The 17,506-nt window shown below is 45.7% G+C and overlaps 1 protein-coding gene across 3 annotated transcripts in view; it reads right to left on the bottom strand.

The window, feature by feature from the left end:
* The window catches only part of ACLY (ATP citrate lyase), a 30,243-nt gene that overhangs the window by 10,373 nt on the left and 2,364 nt on the right, over window positions 1-17,506 (bottom strand). For 2 of the 3 annotated variants that reach the window (XM_064473314.1, XM_064473315.1), the window contains exons 2-14: window positions 11,797-11,966; window positions 9,984-10,106; window positions 8,400-8,462; window positions 7,515-7,705; window positions 6,487-6,566; window positions 5,839-5,973; window positions 3,837-3,951; window positions 3,215-3,351; window positions 2,745-2,806; window positions 2,455-2,572; window positions 2,143-2,297; window positions 1,656-1,746; window positions 434-463 (exon numbers count right to left, since the gene is read on the bottom strand). In XM_064473314.1, the coding sequence (XP_064329384.1) occupies window positions 434-463; window positions 1,656-1,746; window positions 2,143-2,297; window positions 2,455-2,572; window positions 2,745-2,806; window positions 3,215-3,351; window positions 3,837-3,951; window positions 5,839-5,973; window positions 6,487-6,566; window positions 7,515-7,705; window positions 8,400-8,462; window positions 9,984-10,106; window positions 11,797-11,955 (1,459 nt within the window). In that variant the 5' untranslated portion in view covers window positions 11,956-11,966. The remainder of the gene's footprint in view (window positions 1-433; window positions 464-1,655; window positions 1,747-2,142; window positions 2,298-2,454; window positions 2,573-2,744; window positions 2,807-3,214; window positions 3,352-3,836; window positions 3,952-5,838; window positions 5,974-6,486; window positions 6,567-7,514; window positions 7,706-8,399; window positions 8,463-9,983; window positions 10,107-11,796; window positions 11,967-17,506) is intronic. The other variant, XM_064473316.1, reaches the window with a different exon arrangement.

The raw sequence follows: 17,506 nt of genomic DNA, 5'->3' as shown, positions 1-17,506 counted from the left end.
TGTGCCCTTCAAGGCTCATAAGCACGACACCTGCACTATTTTGTTTCCCTTTGAAACAAAATGCCAGTTAATAGGCATGGTTAATAATTCCCTCATTTTGAGAGCAAAGAGAACAGAGCTTTTCACAATATGCCTAGGTCTGTTTTTCTCTAATGATTGTGGGGGAAGGGAAGAAAAATTAAAGTTTGTTTGAGACCTGTCCCTCTCTCCCCCAGAAACAGTAAGGTTTTGTGCAAAGCAGTATGTGATCTGCACTTGGAAAAACAGATGAAAAGTTCATATGGTGATAGCTAAAAATGCTGGACAGGAGGGAAGGGAAGGGCCAGACAACACTGCAAACTTCTGGAGAGAAAAAAACAGCAACAAAACCAAGAACTAAAAAAGTCAGCTGCCAGCAAGGCCAGGCACATTCAGCTAGTCACACGTGTCCTACCTGAACCAGGTCTTGAAGCTGGGATTGAATCTGTTAAAGAGAGAATCACTCATGCAACAAGATGACAGAGCTGGCTGCTGTCATCCCAACAGCAGGGCACCTGTGGCGGGGTGCTGCAGCTTCCCTCCTCCCCACAGCACACAGGCCTTTTGTGGTTTGGTTTTGTTAAAAATCAAGCAGACTGGAGCACGCTCCACTGTACTTCCTCTCCAAATACCTGGACATCAAATTTTGCACTTTGCCATCTAGAAACTTTTTGCTTATCCCAGCACAAACACATTTCAGGTTCAGGTGGCAGTTCCTTGCAAGCTCCGTGGCACGTGTGTTTCCGATTTCTTTTTGAAGCACTGTGCACGGAATTTTGCATGAGCAACGACTGAGAGAGCAATAGTGGATTTTGTGATGCATTTCACCGGAACTGGATCTGAATCTTGCTGTCATCCTGTCACACTGTTGTGAACGAGGCCAGTATCTCCTCACATTCAAGGGAGGAGGACCAGGACATTACCACATCCTGTCTCTGCCCAGTTCTGCAGTTGTTTTATCCCCATACAACATGCTCTTAACAAATAAGGCTTCCAATAAACACAAGCAAAAGGCTGCCAAAGCTCTTGCATATCACCATGCTAAAGAAGCTTCCTACAGTCTTCAGTAAGAAAACGCAAAAAACCAAAACTAAAAAGCAAGCCAAAAAAACCCACTATACCACACAGCACACTGCACAGTAACCACTGACCCTAAACGTGTGAGGAGCATGTCACAACTCCTACTGAACTGACTGTAGAGTCTTCATCCAGAAAGCTGTGGCATATACCAAGAAGGACTTTCTGAATACCTACGCCATTCTGGCAGCATCCCATGGGAGCACCCCCAGGCACTTAACTGGAAAGCAGGCTTCAGTTCAGCAACCACAGCTCAGATACTCTAACCTGTTGTCCACTAGCCTCACATACAGGGACATGGGAAAGCTGGAGTTCTCAAACTGTGCTGTTCTCTTCAAAGGAACATCCCACATCAAGGCAACTCTGACACACCTTGTGTATGAGCTAATAGCACAAGTGCCAACATCCTAAAAAGCACTTAACTGAATTCAAACCAAAGACAGACAGGTACCACAACATTGATTCCCTTTATATCCAGAAGAAAAGCATTAGTCTAGTCCACATTCTGTCTTTTGGAGCAGAAGAGAACTGCTAGCAATCATTTCCAATGATGGACTTACCAAGAGGTGCTGTTGGTTTTGCCTTCTTGGCTGGAGCAATATCATCTGTTTTGGACTCTGAGAAGGAAGCCGTTCTGCTCGGTGCTGGAGTCTGAAAGATTCAGAAGCCAAGTCAGTAAGGGGCAGCGCACCAGATAAAGCCCAGCACATGTAGGACGAGATGGTCACTTTGGCTATGCTAGTCTACAAAGAGAAGCAAAGAAAGTTAATTTTGAGATAGGGCCATTTCAGTCAAGTGAGGGAAAACTCCTAAATGTCCAAGCTCCCTGTAGATGCATGAGTCATGTTGTTGGTTTTGAGGGGTCACATTTCCTGCACGAGCGAGGGTCCCTCCTGAGAAACCATGCAGGCAGAGTCACTTTAGTTTTCCTAGAGGTTTGTACAAATACAGTGGTGGCCAAGAGCTGTTTCCAGCCTGTTCAGACAGGACACTGCCTTCAGGAGGCTCCTCACAAGCGTTCCCTTTCACGGAGGGGAAGGAACTCACCGAAGGGCTGCCGCTGGCGTTGAGGAGGAAGTTGGCCGTGTGGGCTGCAGCAGGCGGTTGGTTGGGGATAGGCCGATGGCCGAGCGCCATGCCCACGATCGCAGTCATGTGTGTCTCCGTGCCAAAGACATGGATGGGGATCCCGGTGGTCTTCCCTGTGTACGCAAACAAGAACAGTCATCCTTGGGGGGAAAAAAGGAACAAGATGAACTTCTGCCGAAGTGAAGCATTTAACCTTGAAAAGGCTCAGCAGAAAGCAGGTGGAAGAAACAAGATGCAAGAACAAAACTTAAGGAAATGGTTGGTCCTTACCAACTTCTCCCATGACACGTAATCCTTCCTGGTAGTTTGGGCCTCCTCTTCGTACAAAGATCCTCACCTCATGCTCCTTCAGAGGGCCTTGGTAATCCTTAATCGCTCTCACAATGCCCTAAAAGAAACGTACAGGACAGGTGAACTGGCAGCCCGATGTTTACCCTGTCCCATCACCTCAGGAAGTCCTGGAGGAGATGCACTGCCAGCCTCAGCACAACGCTGAACTGGGGAGAGTGGCTTGGGGTTGGTGACTGGGCATTTGCTGATACTTCTGAACAGTCACTTACTTTAAAAGTGGCTGCTACATTGGTGAAGTTAGCAATGCTGCCTCCAATGATCAGGATTTTACCTGAAGGAAGAAACACGCATAAATAAAACTGTTTTAAGAACTCAGTGTACTGTAAGATCATGAAGCAGTTTAGGACAAAGTGAAACAATGCTGCAGCTCAGACTAGCTAGTAGCTTGCAGTAAGTTGTGTTTAGCAGAGCCTGGAAGATAAGAGCTTTGTATCAAGCAGGTATTTTTCTGAGAAGAATCTCTTGAGCCACATTTTCTCTTTGCTACATGGAAAAACACAAGTCCTGCCTCTGAAGCAAGCGTTGACAGAAATCCATCACTATTTTACTCAGAAGCCAGCAGTACATTAAAAGCTCTGCCAGGGAGGTCTAAGCATAGTAACAGCCCTGATTTGTTCAGTTTTTCCCCCACATGCAGCTCCACAGCTGAGCATCTTTGAAATTGCAGCAACTCCCTTACCTTCAGGATGCTTCTCTCGTGTCATGAGGGAGAGAATAGTCTTAGCATAGTCATAGGTCTGTTGCTCACTTGGGGCTCCTGAGTATTCCCCGTAGTTAGCCAGTTCATTCACACCCCCCAGGTCACAGATGGTGTCACTGTTAAAGAAAAGAAAAAAGTTAAGAGATTAGTTATCATTTAAGTCACTATAAAGGTCTTAATAAAGCATTCCAAATTCCTGGGAAAGTGGGACTTGTAACAGAGAGATTATGCTGTCTGCTGAAAACAAAGCTGCTCTCCTCTTGGTGCCAGTCGTGATTAATCTTGTTATACTTCTCATAGATATGATGGGAACTCAGTGACTACCACAGCAACAGTATTACCATAAACAGCTTTCAGCCACCTTGTTTCCAAGTCAAAAAGAAACCATATCTCAACCTCCCAGAATTAAATTTTCTCTAAGGGACACTACGTTCCACATCTTGGTAAGAAATCTGCATAGCATCGTCATTCTGAAGAGGTCCCAAGCAGTCACAGCATGGGGAAGATTGCTTTAGAAGAGCCTCCTTTCCAGAGGCTGTATCCATTATTTTCTTCCAGGACTGTAAATCCCCCTTGCCCCTGGAAACCTTTTCCTTGTTACCTGTAAACCACAGAGGCACCACCACCAGCCACCATCGTCCAGATCCTGCCTTTGGGGTTGAGAATAGTAAGTTTCAAGCTGGCTCCGCTCTTCGCATCCAGATCAGCAATGTAGGCTTCCTGCAAACAGCAGCACACAATTTAAACTTCCTTCTGCATCCTCCTTTTCCAAACCAGAGGGTTCATAGTGCTGGGCCTGTCTGGACTTGCAGAGCTCCCACATCTCCTGTCAGCCACAGCTGAGGGGAAAGGGGAACTACAAACACCATTTTTGTAAGGGACAGAGTCCCAGCTTCATCTCTCAGGGGCCAGGACTGATTCGTGTCAGGTGTTCTCCAGGACAGAACTCTGAAATTGGACTGGATATAGACAGCTCACACCATTCTCTGTGTAATGGATTCAGAGGGGATCAATCTGAGCATACGCTCAAATTTTGATTCTTTCTTGGGGGGAAAAAAAAAATCATACCCTCCAAAGAATATGTTGTCTTTATAAGGCCTGCTGGCTTGTCTCTTACTTGTCCCAGGTGAAGTCACAAGTGATTGCTATATATAAATTTGATATTACTTCATTTGTAGAGTGCAGATCCAGAAGCAGATTCTTCCTGTTTGCACATGAGAAACTGGAAATACAGCGGCCTGTCGGTGTGTTTCACCGAGCTGTACTACACCGGCCTTGCCACGAACGGTGGCCTCTTCCTCCACCGCTCCGCCAGCCCTGGGAAGCTCCCAGGTTTCATGGTTCCGCATATGACAGTCACAGAATCAAATGCCTCTGAACTGAAAAGTCTTGTTCTGACCTTGTCTGCAGACCGAGACCAGAGGAAATTTAAAATCAACACACCCATGGCTACACGCTCGCTGGCTGTGCTGCAGCCAAGAATGTAATCACCGAGAGCGCTGTAATTTGGCTCACCATGGTGTTCCTGTATCACAGCGTGCTTGCCGTTGTGAAGCACTTCACTGGGAGTTCATTAAAATTCTCAGCAAAGGCACTGCCATAATAACCTTCACAGTGACTTGCTGAGGGATGATTCAGAGAGACAAAAACTGAACTAATCCTTTTAAGAGCAAATTGAGTTAAGTGTTGGCATCCAGCAAGCTACATGGAGAGAAATAGCTAAATGGATTTCCTGGCCACGTTACAAAAACCTTCCCCAACTGAAGCATAATTATAATTATTAAAATGAAAAAGTCAGGACAGAAATCCTTTTGGAGACAGCAGAAGAGTCACCTGAAATAAGTAACAGAACCATTAAGGAGAGAGCTCTGCTTCCAACAGTTTTTGAAGCTGCTGGGAGGCTACGTATGAAGCACTGTTTACTCAACCAGTAGCACAAACCCAGGGGATTCTCAGAGGGAGCAGGCATTTCTAACTTCAAAACAAAAAGTTTGTCTGCAGGCCTCTTCTCTGTCATCACTTTTCAGGAAAACAGGTGCATTAACATCTTGACTGTCTACTTTGAAGTTGGAGAGATGGGAGTTATTTTCCCTGGATTCATACTCACATGCAGATTTTGCACATAACTGCTCCTCGCCTCTCAGAGGCAGTGGCTGAAACTGAGCGAGCATCAGCTGCCACAAGGCTGTCAATAACCAGTGCTCCAACAAAAAATAATGGTGCTGACAGGGCAGCAATGCAGGCAAGAACGATACGAGGAAGACTCTGCAAGTGCGGAGCTTTGGCACATAGCTAAATGAAGTTAAATATATGCCTCCATCTAAAAAAGTCAACTCTGAATTAAAGGAAAGAGCTGCAGCAGCACCCAGGCAAAGATGGAAAGCAGCTGCAGTTCAGAGTGCGATTACGAGAAGTCCTAGTACTACAGCATCTTGGATACAGGTTTGCACAAGCTCTTATCGTGGACAGCAGTGCCAAGGTACTTGAAACACAGCAGCAAAACCCACAAGAGAGGAAAACCTCAATGCCACGGACATACAAGCAATGAGGAATTAATCTTGTGGTCCACAACAGAGGGACTTGGGCCAGAAGTGGGTTGTTACTTGCCTCTGGATAAGCTTCCCTGCCAAAGGGAGGGGGGAACTCCACATCTCCCCACTTCACTTTGCAGATGTAGTCGGCAGTTGCATCAATCTTTGCAGCCAAATCAAGGATGTAGACACCACCATTAGTCACCACTGCATTTAAAAAAAAATACCAGAATTAGCTCTGGTTTATATAGAGACATACATTACAGATTTACTCGTAAAATTTGATACCATACAGAGATCATTACAAAAGCTGGGTCACCTTTGTTCCCCTTCCTCCACATCGGTCATTTAGTTGTATTTACTAAACCCAGAGAGTTCCCTTAAGAATTAAGGGGTGACCATGGTCATGGACCAGGCCCTGGCTCAGGCGCTGTTTTGTTCTGATCCAACAGAGCAATTTTAATGTTCTTCAGTTCTGAGCTAACATCCCTTTCAAGGGAGTTTTTCATTTCCACCAGGAAATTAGATAACAGAGAACACCTACAAGCAGTCCTCATTTTGGATTCATTCAACTAATAGCTCCAGGACACATCACAGCCACTTTTGTACTTCTTTTGCATATGCCACCTAGCGTTGTTGCGAACCAGATAAGACAGAAGGATAAAGTACACATTTCAGTACTCTAGAACAGAAAGTCCTGCTCCCAAAAGTATCTGTTACCTAATGGATTGATCTCAAGGTATGTGAAATACAGATCTTCATAAAGGTTGAACAGGCCACAGATGAAGCTCGCCAAGATGCTGTAAAAAAAATTAAACACCAGTTCATTAGTGGTGAGCAGCCAAACATAAAGCACAGCCTGCTCTGCTTCATTTATATTAGCAGCAATCTGCAAATCTACTCTCTATCGATTTCTTTCATTCTCATTCATCTTCTCTGCAAGAAGCTTAGGTGATGACTCAAGGAAAGGAAGACCTTGATGACTCATCTTAATTACAGTCCACCAAACTCTGCTGAGAACACAGTTGCTCACAACTGACATGTAGATGTTCAGTCTGTTTAATCTCACTGAGAGACAGAAATGCATCACTGTCTCTCACTGGCAGATATGCATCTGTCAGAACTAAGATTTGTTAGCTGGGATGGGGAAGAGACTGCAATAAACTGTATTAGTGAGAGGCTTCTTCAGCCTTTCAGTGGTGAACAATGCCATCAGAGATTGCGTTATGTTTGGAAAAATCATGACTCATGAAAACTAGCTATAGGTATCTAATTAAAGGAGATGCAAAAGAGGCTTTGAGATCTACAGATAAGATTGCAGTAAGCATAGGAGTAGCAAGAGAATACCTTTTTAGACTAGGCCAGGGTAAGGGAGAGTACATTTCTGAATTAGCAATCAGATTCACGTCTTATCACCGTTTCTACTAAAGGAAAGAAACTCTTCTATGCTGGCACAAAGAATCAAAATTCAACATGTCTCCAACATCTCAGAGGTCAAGACTTCAGTAGACTGAGAAATGCTTCTGTCAAGTGAGGGCTCAAAGCACTACAAATGCTTATTTTGAGTTTTACAGGAGGGATAAGGTCAAAGAACTTGGACTTAGGATGCACAGCATATTCTTGAGAGCAGCAAGAAGGGTATGAGAGCAGGCTTTAGGGTGAGACAGAACAAAGGGATGTTGCACTGAAATACAGGAGAGGAGCTTCCGGGTGGCTGGCCATACCCAGAACCTGGCATCTCTACTTACTCCTTTTTATTTGCTGGTGCGTGCTGCAGGAGATGTTTCTTTACATCGGATTCATTGAGCTTTTCATCCACCGCCACAAGCAACTTCTGAGCTTTGGCATCAACATCTCCCACATCCACACCCCCTTCGTGGTAGAAGAGTACATAGTCTCCCTCACGGGCCGCGTATATGCACACATAGAACTCTTCCTCCTGCATGGACACAGGCACAAACATTAGCAAGTCACACCCAGAGAAGACATCGAAGAATAGGCTCTCGTGTCAATGCCAGGGAAGGGGCAACTGAGCACACCGCTGAGCTTTCCAAGGAGAAGCAGCACTGGAGTGGCCCAGACACCCCTGGGGGTTGCAGAGGCTGTGCTGGCCTGGGAGAGAGCACGGCAGGGCCCAGAGTGCTTCATCCTGGTGAAAGGTGCCAGGGACAACACCTCCACTTCTGCAGAAAATTGCTCCCATCTTACACAACTGAAGTGCAAACCAGGGTCCTTTCTTGTGTGCACTGAAAGCACCTCTAACTTAGGTAATTATACCCTTCCTGCAAACCTTGTGGCGGAGTCTGAATATTTCACCAGCACAAATTAGCATAGCTCACATCAACAGTTTGTTATCCACCCTCAGGAGTACCAGATTCAGTGAGCGGCCTTGACCAACCTGGTCCCTCAGGTGATCTGTAACCTCCTCCCAGCAGAGCAACGGCAGCCAACACGATCATTAACAGCTCTTTGCACGGTCTGATGCTGCGCCTCCACGCAGCTCTGACCACGTGCATCGACACCGCCCACAGTACCAAACTTATGCCTTCTCCACTCTATCAATCCAGGTAAGCTGCATGCAAGCCAAAAAAAGATTTAAAAGCACATTTTAATGCTTTGTTTGGTATACTGACCTGTTTGTGAGGGACGAAGGGTTCAATCAGAAAATTCTTTAGGATTCCCTTAGCATTAGCAATCTGTAGGCAGAAAACAAGACAAACACTAATAAATGCTTGTCCAGTATCGACATTTATGACAGCATAAGGCACGCTTTGAGAATTAATCAACACAACTCTAAAATCACTTCTTCCGAAGCACGTCTCCACTGTGTTTCCTGAGGAGCCCTACTCCTCCCTCCCCAGCACAGCATCAAGCACTGTCACTGCTAGACACGCTGCTGCACCACTCCGGGATACCTGAACTTCACAGCCTACAGGAGTCAGTCACCTTCCCCTTCCCTAAGAGGGCAGATGGCTATCAGAATTACACCAGAATGGCTGCTCTTCATCTCCTGTCCCAGAGACAGCACCTTTACAGAGCACTGCTTAGCGTGGTGTGAAATGCCATGGCTTGAGCCGCTTCTTGGAGCTCTCAAAAATATCAGAGGTGAGGGGAATCCTGAGCTAGACAGGCAGTGGCAGGAACAGAGGCCTCTGCCCAGCACTTGCCCTGGAAGCGGCATCACTGAGAATGGAAGAGTAGGATCACTCTTTAGCCTCTTCCTACAGGGACAGACAGCTACAGGGAGGTCCCAGGAACTGTCCTGCGTGGGCGCTTTCCTGCTGTCCAAAACCGAGCTTCCGGGCTCAAGGGCAGCCCCGCATAGGCCATGGGAGGGAGGTACCCCCTGCTCCTGAGGACACTGCTTCAGGAGCGAACACCATCGGTCACAAGTCCTTGGCACAGTCCTTCCTTTAGATGCAGCAGTTGTATTGTGCTAAAGAATCGATTTCAACATCCATGGTCCTTCTGATGGGCAGGCACAGACGATGCCGTTGCCTGCTGTTTCACAATGGCCTTCAGACAAGCCTCGCTGGCTCGGCTGCACAGCTTGGTGCTGGAGCCAGCAGCAAATCAATCACAGTAGGGCCAAGGCATCCGTTTCCTTGAGGCAGCGGAATTCTACCAGCTCCTGAAACACAGCAGCTGGGATGGCAGGCGTTTCTTTATCATTAGCATTGCAGCATCATTCCCAGGAGAATAAATATTACAAGCCAGCACTGAGTTAAAATAAGGACTTGAAGTAACACTCAGTCATGAGCCAGAGAACACTGGCTGGCTACAATAAGAGGACAATTTTATGACTGCTTTTATACTTGCCTTGTTAAATCTGCCTTGGGTATTAAAGTGGAGCAGCTATGCCAATGAGACACAGCATCTGAGCTATCAACTGCTGACTCCCAAGCAGGAAGGATTTGCAAAATGGTACTAATTCCTGCTGAGCTCCCACCACACAGGCCCTACACAGCAGACTTGGACAGTGGATGGCAACAGGGAGCACCGAGCTGTGCTCCCTAGCCAGGTGTGTCATTTATCAATGCTCATTTACCAGCAGGAAGTTCACTCAGCAGGAGTTTCTCACTCGCTTTGGCATCAGCATAACATGCATTTTAAACCAGCGTAAGCAGGAGAAATACCTGCGCACCAGCTCCTACCATGCAAGTAGGCAGAAAGGACAGAACAGAGTCCTGTGTTTCTGTTGCTAAGGTGGCACTCACCGTGGTTTCTTGGCCCAGACGCTGTTTGAGCCAAACCTTCACCTGATCCAGAGTGAGGTTAATTCCAACCAGTCCAAGCTTCCCACGTCTCTTTATTAGCTGATCTGGCTTCACCACTAAACGCTATGACATTGTGCAAAAGGAATTAAAAGAAAGAAGCATTAGGAAGTTATTTTAGTCGAGTGATTCTCTGCAGATAGCAAAACAAAAACTTATATAAATTCTATACAGCAAATATCCTTGCAGCATTTCTTTAATCTCTTGGAAAAATCCATCTCCAGGCACAACATGCTCGCAGGTTTTTATGCTGTGCTTTGAGAAGAGCTGCCTTATTTCTACTCAGATGTGAGTACACATTAGAGACTTTGGTGACTTTTGGCTTTTTTTTATGTACTTTGATAACTCTTTCAAAGCAGCTGTTAGGATGGGGTATATGTACTGTTTTCTTGGAAAAAAAAAAAAACAAAAAACAAAAAAACCACAAAAAACCCAAACAACAAAACCCCAAACCAAACAAACCCCACAAAAAAACCCCAAAACAACCCATCTCAACACACCAAGAAACCCATGCTGAAAAACACAGAGCATCCCATCAGTTTTGCAAACTGTCTTTGTAAGATACATCATGAAATGAATATTTCTCTGGGAGCAGAAGCTCATAAGGAGAAACTATGAGACACATCAGGCACAGTCAGCTGCTTACAAAGAAAGCTCCTGCTGTCACTACGTACCCTGACATGAGGCTGGTTAGAGCCAGGGATCCTGCACATTTTAGTCAACTGACAGTGGCTCTTTATCAGAGACCTACAAAAAGCTGTTCTTAGGTAACACACTTATCTCTAGCTTGCAGATAGTTTTTTTTTAAATAAGGAATGGGTGCCCTTCTGCTGTACAGCTGACATCTGCTGGAACTTCAGCAACTTGCTGTGTAGATGCAGAACGTAACGCTGCAGTACAGAACACTGATTATGGTCTCTCTGCTGGAACCTGTAGCCCTTTCTAGCATCGCAGGACTCTGCCGTAAAGCACAGATAGCATCCTTGCTCCCTTCTGGCATTCTGCAAGCCTTTTCAGAAGCACTACTGATATCTTCCAGCAACTCACTCATGCACTTGAGTACGGAACATTTAATTACTTAGCGTAGGGCTTCTAGCAGTCAGTCAGTAAAGGACTGTGAAACATTCATGTTCTACCAAACAGTGACTTAATATAATTAACCACTGGAAAGCAGCCAGCTTGGACAACTAACAAGAGCAGCTCTGGGGATGTTTTCTCTATGGAAAGTGCATGGCTATGAAACACAAAGAGATATAAAAGATCTTGCACATAAAAAGCAAAACATTAAGTTCTCCCTGACATTTTGCTCCTGTGCAGGAAGCCTAAGCAGCACCCTAACCGCATGTAGGAGCTAGCCATGGAGAAAGCACTCCATGGTTTCAGGAAGTAAGGGTTTGAGAGCAGGGACTGACATCTCAAGAGACTCTTGCTTTGTCTGAATTAGCCTCGTTTATCTTGTGTGGTTATTAGAAGCTTCTTGTTTGCAGATTATCTCTGCTCATGCATTTCAGAGTCCTCAAAGGAATTTTATAATCAGGTCCCCTAGAAGGTGATACAACAGCCTTGAAGCAAGGCTTGTTTCTTCATCAGTGTTGCAAATCAACATTGCAGGGCAGCAGCAGCGACCGGTCCTTCAGGAAAGGTCCGGAGCACAGTTCTGCCGCAGCACGACATGCCGTGCTCGACAGGGAGCAGCTCGGGTGGGCAGGTCTGTCCGGGGCTCAGCCGCTACGGGAAGGCAGGTCGCTCGCCTTACCTCGCTCAGAAGCCAAGGGTGGTCCTGGGTGAGCCGCGCCCAGTCAGTGTCTGGGGTGACTCGGGCATACTTGAAACGGTTCTGGATGGCAGAGGATGTGCAGATGTACTTATACAAGAACTCCTTCCCCGTCTGCTCAGAGATGGCTTTGGCTGACATGGCTACGTAGTCTGAATTGGGGGAGGGAAAAAAAAAAGTAATCAGGAACAGAGTCCAGTTCTCACAGAAAACTCCCGGTCACGGAGCTCAATGCAAAACAAAAGCAAATACAGAGGCAGGGCTGTGTCTCCCCATTATAAAAAAAGGCTATAAAACTCACCTGATAAGCAAGAACTATTCTGTGTTACTCAAAACCTCTACCCTACTCCAGTGCCCGAAGCACTATTTTGGTCCAGCCTTGGCTACAGGGAAAGGTGTGAGTAATCCTTTCAGCGTGGCCCAGCCACGGCTGCGCCTTTACCACACGTGCCCACTCTGAGCACCCCCCCCATCTAGGGGAGCACTTGGCTAAGGCAGCTTGTCTCCAACTACAGAGCACCCCGCGTTCGTTGTTGTGGGATCTGTGTAACACGCCCACCATTTCTTCTAGGTCAGTACCAGGGACTGACAAGGCAACAGGAGCAAGAACTCTCCCTCCCACTTGTGTTCTTACAGCACGCCACATTTGCAGTCTGACTGCACGCAAATTAGCAACCCCCTATACTTTTTTCCCCCTACAGGAAAAAACCACATTGCCAGTATTATCAAAACCAGAACACATTTACATCATTGTTTTATTTTTTGTTTGTTTCAGAACCTAGATGCCTTGAAAGCAGATTCACAACCTACGGAATAAGATGCTCAAGACAAAGATGATTAAGGTGAGACAGTTTGGATTTTTTTTGAGAAAAAATAATTTTAAAAAATCCTAGTGTCATGCCTTTCCTGGAGATGGCTTTCTTCCCTTTTAAAGAGTGTATTCTAAACTGACGTAAGTAAATAACTTCTGATCTCAAGGCTGTAACTTTTCTTTCTGATATGCAGCAAGTCATAGGTGTCAAAATGCATTTATTTTTAGCTGCAGTAAACATTTATTTAAACGAATACTTCATCCCAATGAACCTATCTGCATGTGTCAAACATCAGAACTGAGTCTTGTGATCAGCCAGGGGTCAACAAGTGGTTTTGATTCTGCCAAGGGGTCAGACTGCTGACAGAGAGCTCGAGCAGCGGCGGCTGCTGCTGCATCCTGAGTGACTGGAGGTCGTGTCACCATTCCCCAAGCACAGCCAGTGTGGCAGGAAACACAAAAGCACGCTCAGGATTGTTTCTGGGAGAGCTGCAAAGCAGAAAGGCACCAACAACACAGAAAAGAAGAGCTCAGTTTCCATCCGAGTATCCGGACAGCAAAGTATTTGAATGGCTCAGTAAGACTAACTGCCCATGCCATCACAAAACAGACGCCCTACTTAAGGCCCACAGAAGGAAACAGTTTTAAATTCCATGGTTACTCTTGTGCTACCTCTGGGTAATAACCATATGTAATGAACTGGGTTACTAACCCTGTAAGCAAGCACAGAACATGCCAGGGAATAAATAGCCATCATTAGAAATAAAGACCTTTGTCCCCTAGAGCAGGAAGAAAAAGGTTTGGTGTCATCCTGTCCCCCTCCTGCCCCCCCAACAGAGAAAATATGTATTCTGCAGCAAAAAGTAGGAGGATGCAGGTTGCATTCTCTGTATGACTCTAGCATGAAACAGGTTGGACTAAGTACCATTATTGAAAGCTGTTAACTAGGCTTAAGAACTGGCAGGTTCACTGCTAACGTCTTTTCAAAAGCAATTCAAGCGTTAAAATAGAAAAGGAGAAGCTACAGAAAGGGCAAAAGTTATTAAAACAACAGCGTTCCTGCTTTCAAATGATTTGTTATGTAAAACTCAAACATGATTACAATGCAGCTTCCAATTTAATCCCATTTCAAAACAGCATCAGGCAATGTTACTGAAGCACTCTATCTTTCTTCGTAGAATCAAAACCCCATTCTTGTAACCATAAGCACTTGCACCTAATAGTTAGTCTGCTAAAAATAACCCCACTTTCCATCCTCCCCTGCAGCCCCCTCTAAGGTAACAGCCCACAGGAATGCGACGCTGAGGCTGCTGTGTTAGCTTCCTTTGCTCTAAGAGGCATTCCTAAAAATACGTATTCTGCTCCCCAGAGATGCTGCGGGAATAGAGTTGTCTCAGAAAAACACTAAGAGCCCCTGAATTATGTCCAGTCCCGGGGCTACAAGCAGCTGTTTTGCAGTAACTTCAGAAGCAATCTAGAGCTTCCACTGGGTGCTCCTACGTATAAAAGATGGAGTGACATTGAGATAATGCAGTTATCTCAAGGCGAGGATTTATACACAGCTCTCGGGGAACAAACAGCAGCAGCATGTATTGGGAGAGGAAGCAGAGTCAGTGAAGGGGAAATGCTGGTTACGAGCAGATTAACCTCCAGCATTTTAGGAGTGGGAAGGCTTACTCCGTAACCTTCTTAGGTAGGCTGCAATTCTGGCCGTAGGCTAAGCACAGACACTGAAGTTCGGCAAACATTCGTTTCTTCTTGGTTAAACCACCACAGCTTTTTAGAAGGATAGGAATTTTGATTGGAAGGAAAGGGAGGTGAAGGGCAGCAAAGCGCATAGGGGTCTCAAGGGGAAGCAATCTGCAGCAGGTCAGCAGGAGCGGCCAGGCACACTAAGGGGCTGGCAGACGAGCTGTGTGTTGAATGGGTTGCAGACACAGCTTCTTGTGCTTATGGAGCAACTGGGTATTTGCCGTACAAAATCCTATCTATTGCCGACTGCAGTTCTCTGCCCATCTTTGCCCTGCAAATGCCAAACTGTAGGAGTGTAAACTGTGTTGTAATGTGCATTAAAAATTCAAAGATTAGCAGAGTAGCTTTGACTGCTTAATCTTTATTAGCAAGCAAGCTGCAAGAGAGAGTGGTTTAACTACTAGAAACCAACTAGACTTTGCTGCACCAGACTAAGAAGAATCTCAGGTGGGTTTGCAGAGTTGGTTTGCATCTCTCCTCTGCTAATTGTGGATCAGTTTCATGGCATCGTTCCCAGCCAGCTTTTTTCTTAATTATGAGGCCATGTCCGTACTTCAGATAAGCACTGTCAAAAAGAACGTGCCGGCTTCTCTGACCAAAAGCTTACAGCATGCTTATACGGTCAGCCAGCACAGGCTAGCTGCAGAGGAAGACTTTCCAAAGCTACAGAAGTGGCTGTGCATTGGGCTGGTAGCTGGCAGAGCTGTAAGAAAAATACAACCCAAAAAACCAAACACCAAAAAAACCCAACCCCAACCTTATCCCGCAAGTATGCACAGGCACATTCAATCCCCACAAACACCACTCTGCTACCTTGCCTTCACAGCTGCGCGCACACACGCTACAGTAAGTCATCTGTACTGTAGCGCTGAAGACTTTCCATTACAATTTTTGCTTTAAAGCAGTGGTATTTCCGAGAGCAAATCCCACTCCCAAGTTACATGCAGCTATTTATTTTGCCTGGTAGGAAGCTGAATACTCTTCCTTTCAAAGCCTTTAGAAATCCATCAGCTGCCTACTCTACAATATGCTAAAGGCCAGTCCCAGAGAAAAAGTGTCACATTGCACTGCAGTAAAAGCAGATGATAAAAAAGGCAAATATATTTCTTAATCAAAAAAAAAAAACTAACAAAACCAAAACACACCAACCCCTGTGTATTTTTCGTTTCTCCAGGGTGACACAGAGCCCCTGAACAATATTGCAGATCTTTAGTCCACATTTACAAATTAAAAGACTCTAGAATGCTAGTTATGCCCATGACCGAGATGTAATCGTCTGCAATTGCAGGAAACTGGACCCAGGGCATCCCTCAGGTCTTATTAAAAAAAGTCATGTTGGGGGGGGAGGGAAAAAGTCAGTGGGAACAACAGTGACGTAGGCGGGATTGCTTAAACCTGAGGGACGCAAAAGGCAGGGGCATTCCCATAAGGCACAGCACTGAAGTTGCTCATCTCTCAGGAACTTTACTGGCCTTCTTTATGCCACTACCTTCTGCTGCTCCCCTAGTTTCTCCCCCGGTTTCATCACCTCATTTTTGCAATAACACTACTGGGGTGAAAAGAGAAAACCTAGAGGAGTATTACAATAGCCGTAGATTAAAAAAATTACAAAATCCTTGTGTCATGGCAGCAGAGCAGCAGGAGTGAAGCTGTTCTGCCCTCATCTGCCCATGGCTCACCCAGACATTTCCAAATTATTAGCAAGTCTTTAATCATGCCCCTCACTCAGCTTTTCCACTGCTCCAACCCTGCCTTTCTCATGGGATGGACAGCACAAAACAATTGCTTCAGTCTGCTGAATTGTTAAGCTAAAAGATCAGCAGGAAAAAAAGAAAATCTATAGGGCATCAGCACTTCCTAGCGGTATGTGTTTGTGCAGGTCCCTCATCACCCAGAGAGACATAATCAGAGCAGACTCCATTAACTGTTTGCACGTTCTGCAAACACTGAGCAGGAGCACACGCTGCAGGTCACGACTGAACTGGAGGAGCAGAATCTTTGCAGTTTCCCAAGAATGAGGCAGGTTAGGACTCATCTGTCACAGATAATCTTCTTTTCAATCATGCTTAGCACCTGCAGTACCAACCAACGCTGATGAGCATAATGCACCTCTGAATAAAAACAGAGGGGATGCAGAGAAAAAAGAATCCCTTTCTCTGTGCCAGATACAAGCTATAGAATAACGTTCTCTTCTACTGATTCACTCCCAGACGCTGCTCTGTTCATGATTCATTAGGTAAGGCTGAACTGCAATTTTTTATGACTTTAGGCCCCAGATCTTGCAGCCACCACACAACGGTAGATTCACATCAGCAGCACAAAATGCCTTTTCCAGCCTGCTCTTAACGTGTATCCTCTGCTGCACAAGACTTAGGACAGAGGCAAACAGAACTAACAGCTTCTAACCTGTAACGCCTCTCTGGCTGCCTGAGATGGCTTGCCGGGCATCCTGAGTGCCGTACTGTACCTGCGTTCTCACAACCCTTCAGATCCAGTCATTAGAAACTGCCTTGCCTTTTACTTTGAAGGATATATGATGGAAACACAGCTGGTTCGTGGCCAAACTTGCCAAGTGAAGGACAATCTACTGCTGCTTTAAAGCGTTTTCTACAGTACGTGCCATGAACTTTTCAGTTAAAATGCCATGTGTCATAGGATCACAGACAGTTCAGGTTTGAAGGGGCCTAAGGAGGTCATCTAGTCCAACTTCAAGCTCAAAGCAGGGTCAGCTCTGGAGTCAGCCCAGGTTACACGGTCTGTTCTTGCGTTTGAAGCATGCTGCCCTTTACTCCTTCAGCAGAGGCAAAGAGCTCTGTTGAGCAGACGTCACAGACCTGGCCTTGGTTTGACAAGTGGGTCACTGGTGTAGGAATAAGTTATTTCTGGAAGTGTCACCGATTTCCATGAATGATTTGTGTTCATTTGTTGAGGCACAAAAAAAGCTCAACCAAAAAACCAAAGCCCAGCTTCCCTGCAACAGAGACCTTTATATCATCATCCATAGCTGATTTGAAAAGTGCTGGTTTTCAGCCTCCACTAGCAAGTCCAGAACAAGTAAGAGAAACGGATTAGATCACATTTTCAAGCACTCAGAAGCACTTATTCCCTCAAAACATCACCTGCCAAATA

Source organism: Phalacrocorax carbo, chromosome 25 (genome assembly GCF_963921805.1).
Source record: "Phalacrocorax carbo chromosome 25, bPhaCar2.1, whole genome shotgun sequence".
Classification (NCBI taxonomy): domain Eukaryota; kingdom Metazoa; phylum Chordata; class Aves; order Suliformes; family Phalacrocoracidae; genus Phalacrocorax; species Phalacrocorax carbo.
This window is presented reverse-complemented; position numbering and strand designations above follow the sequence as displayed.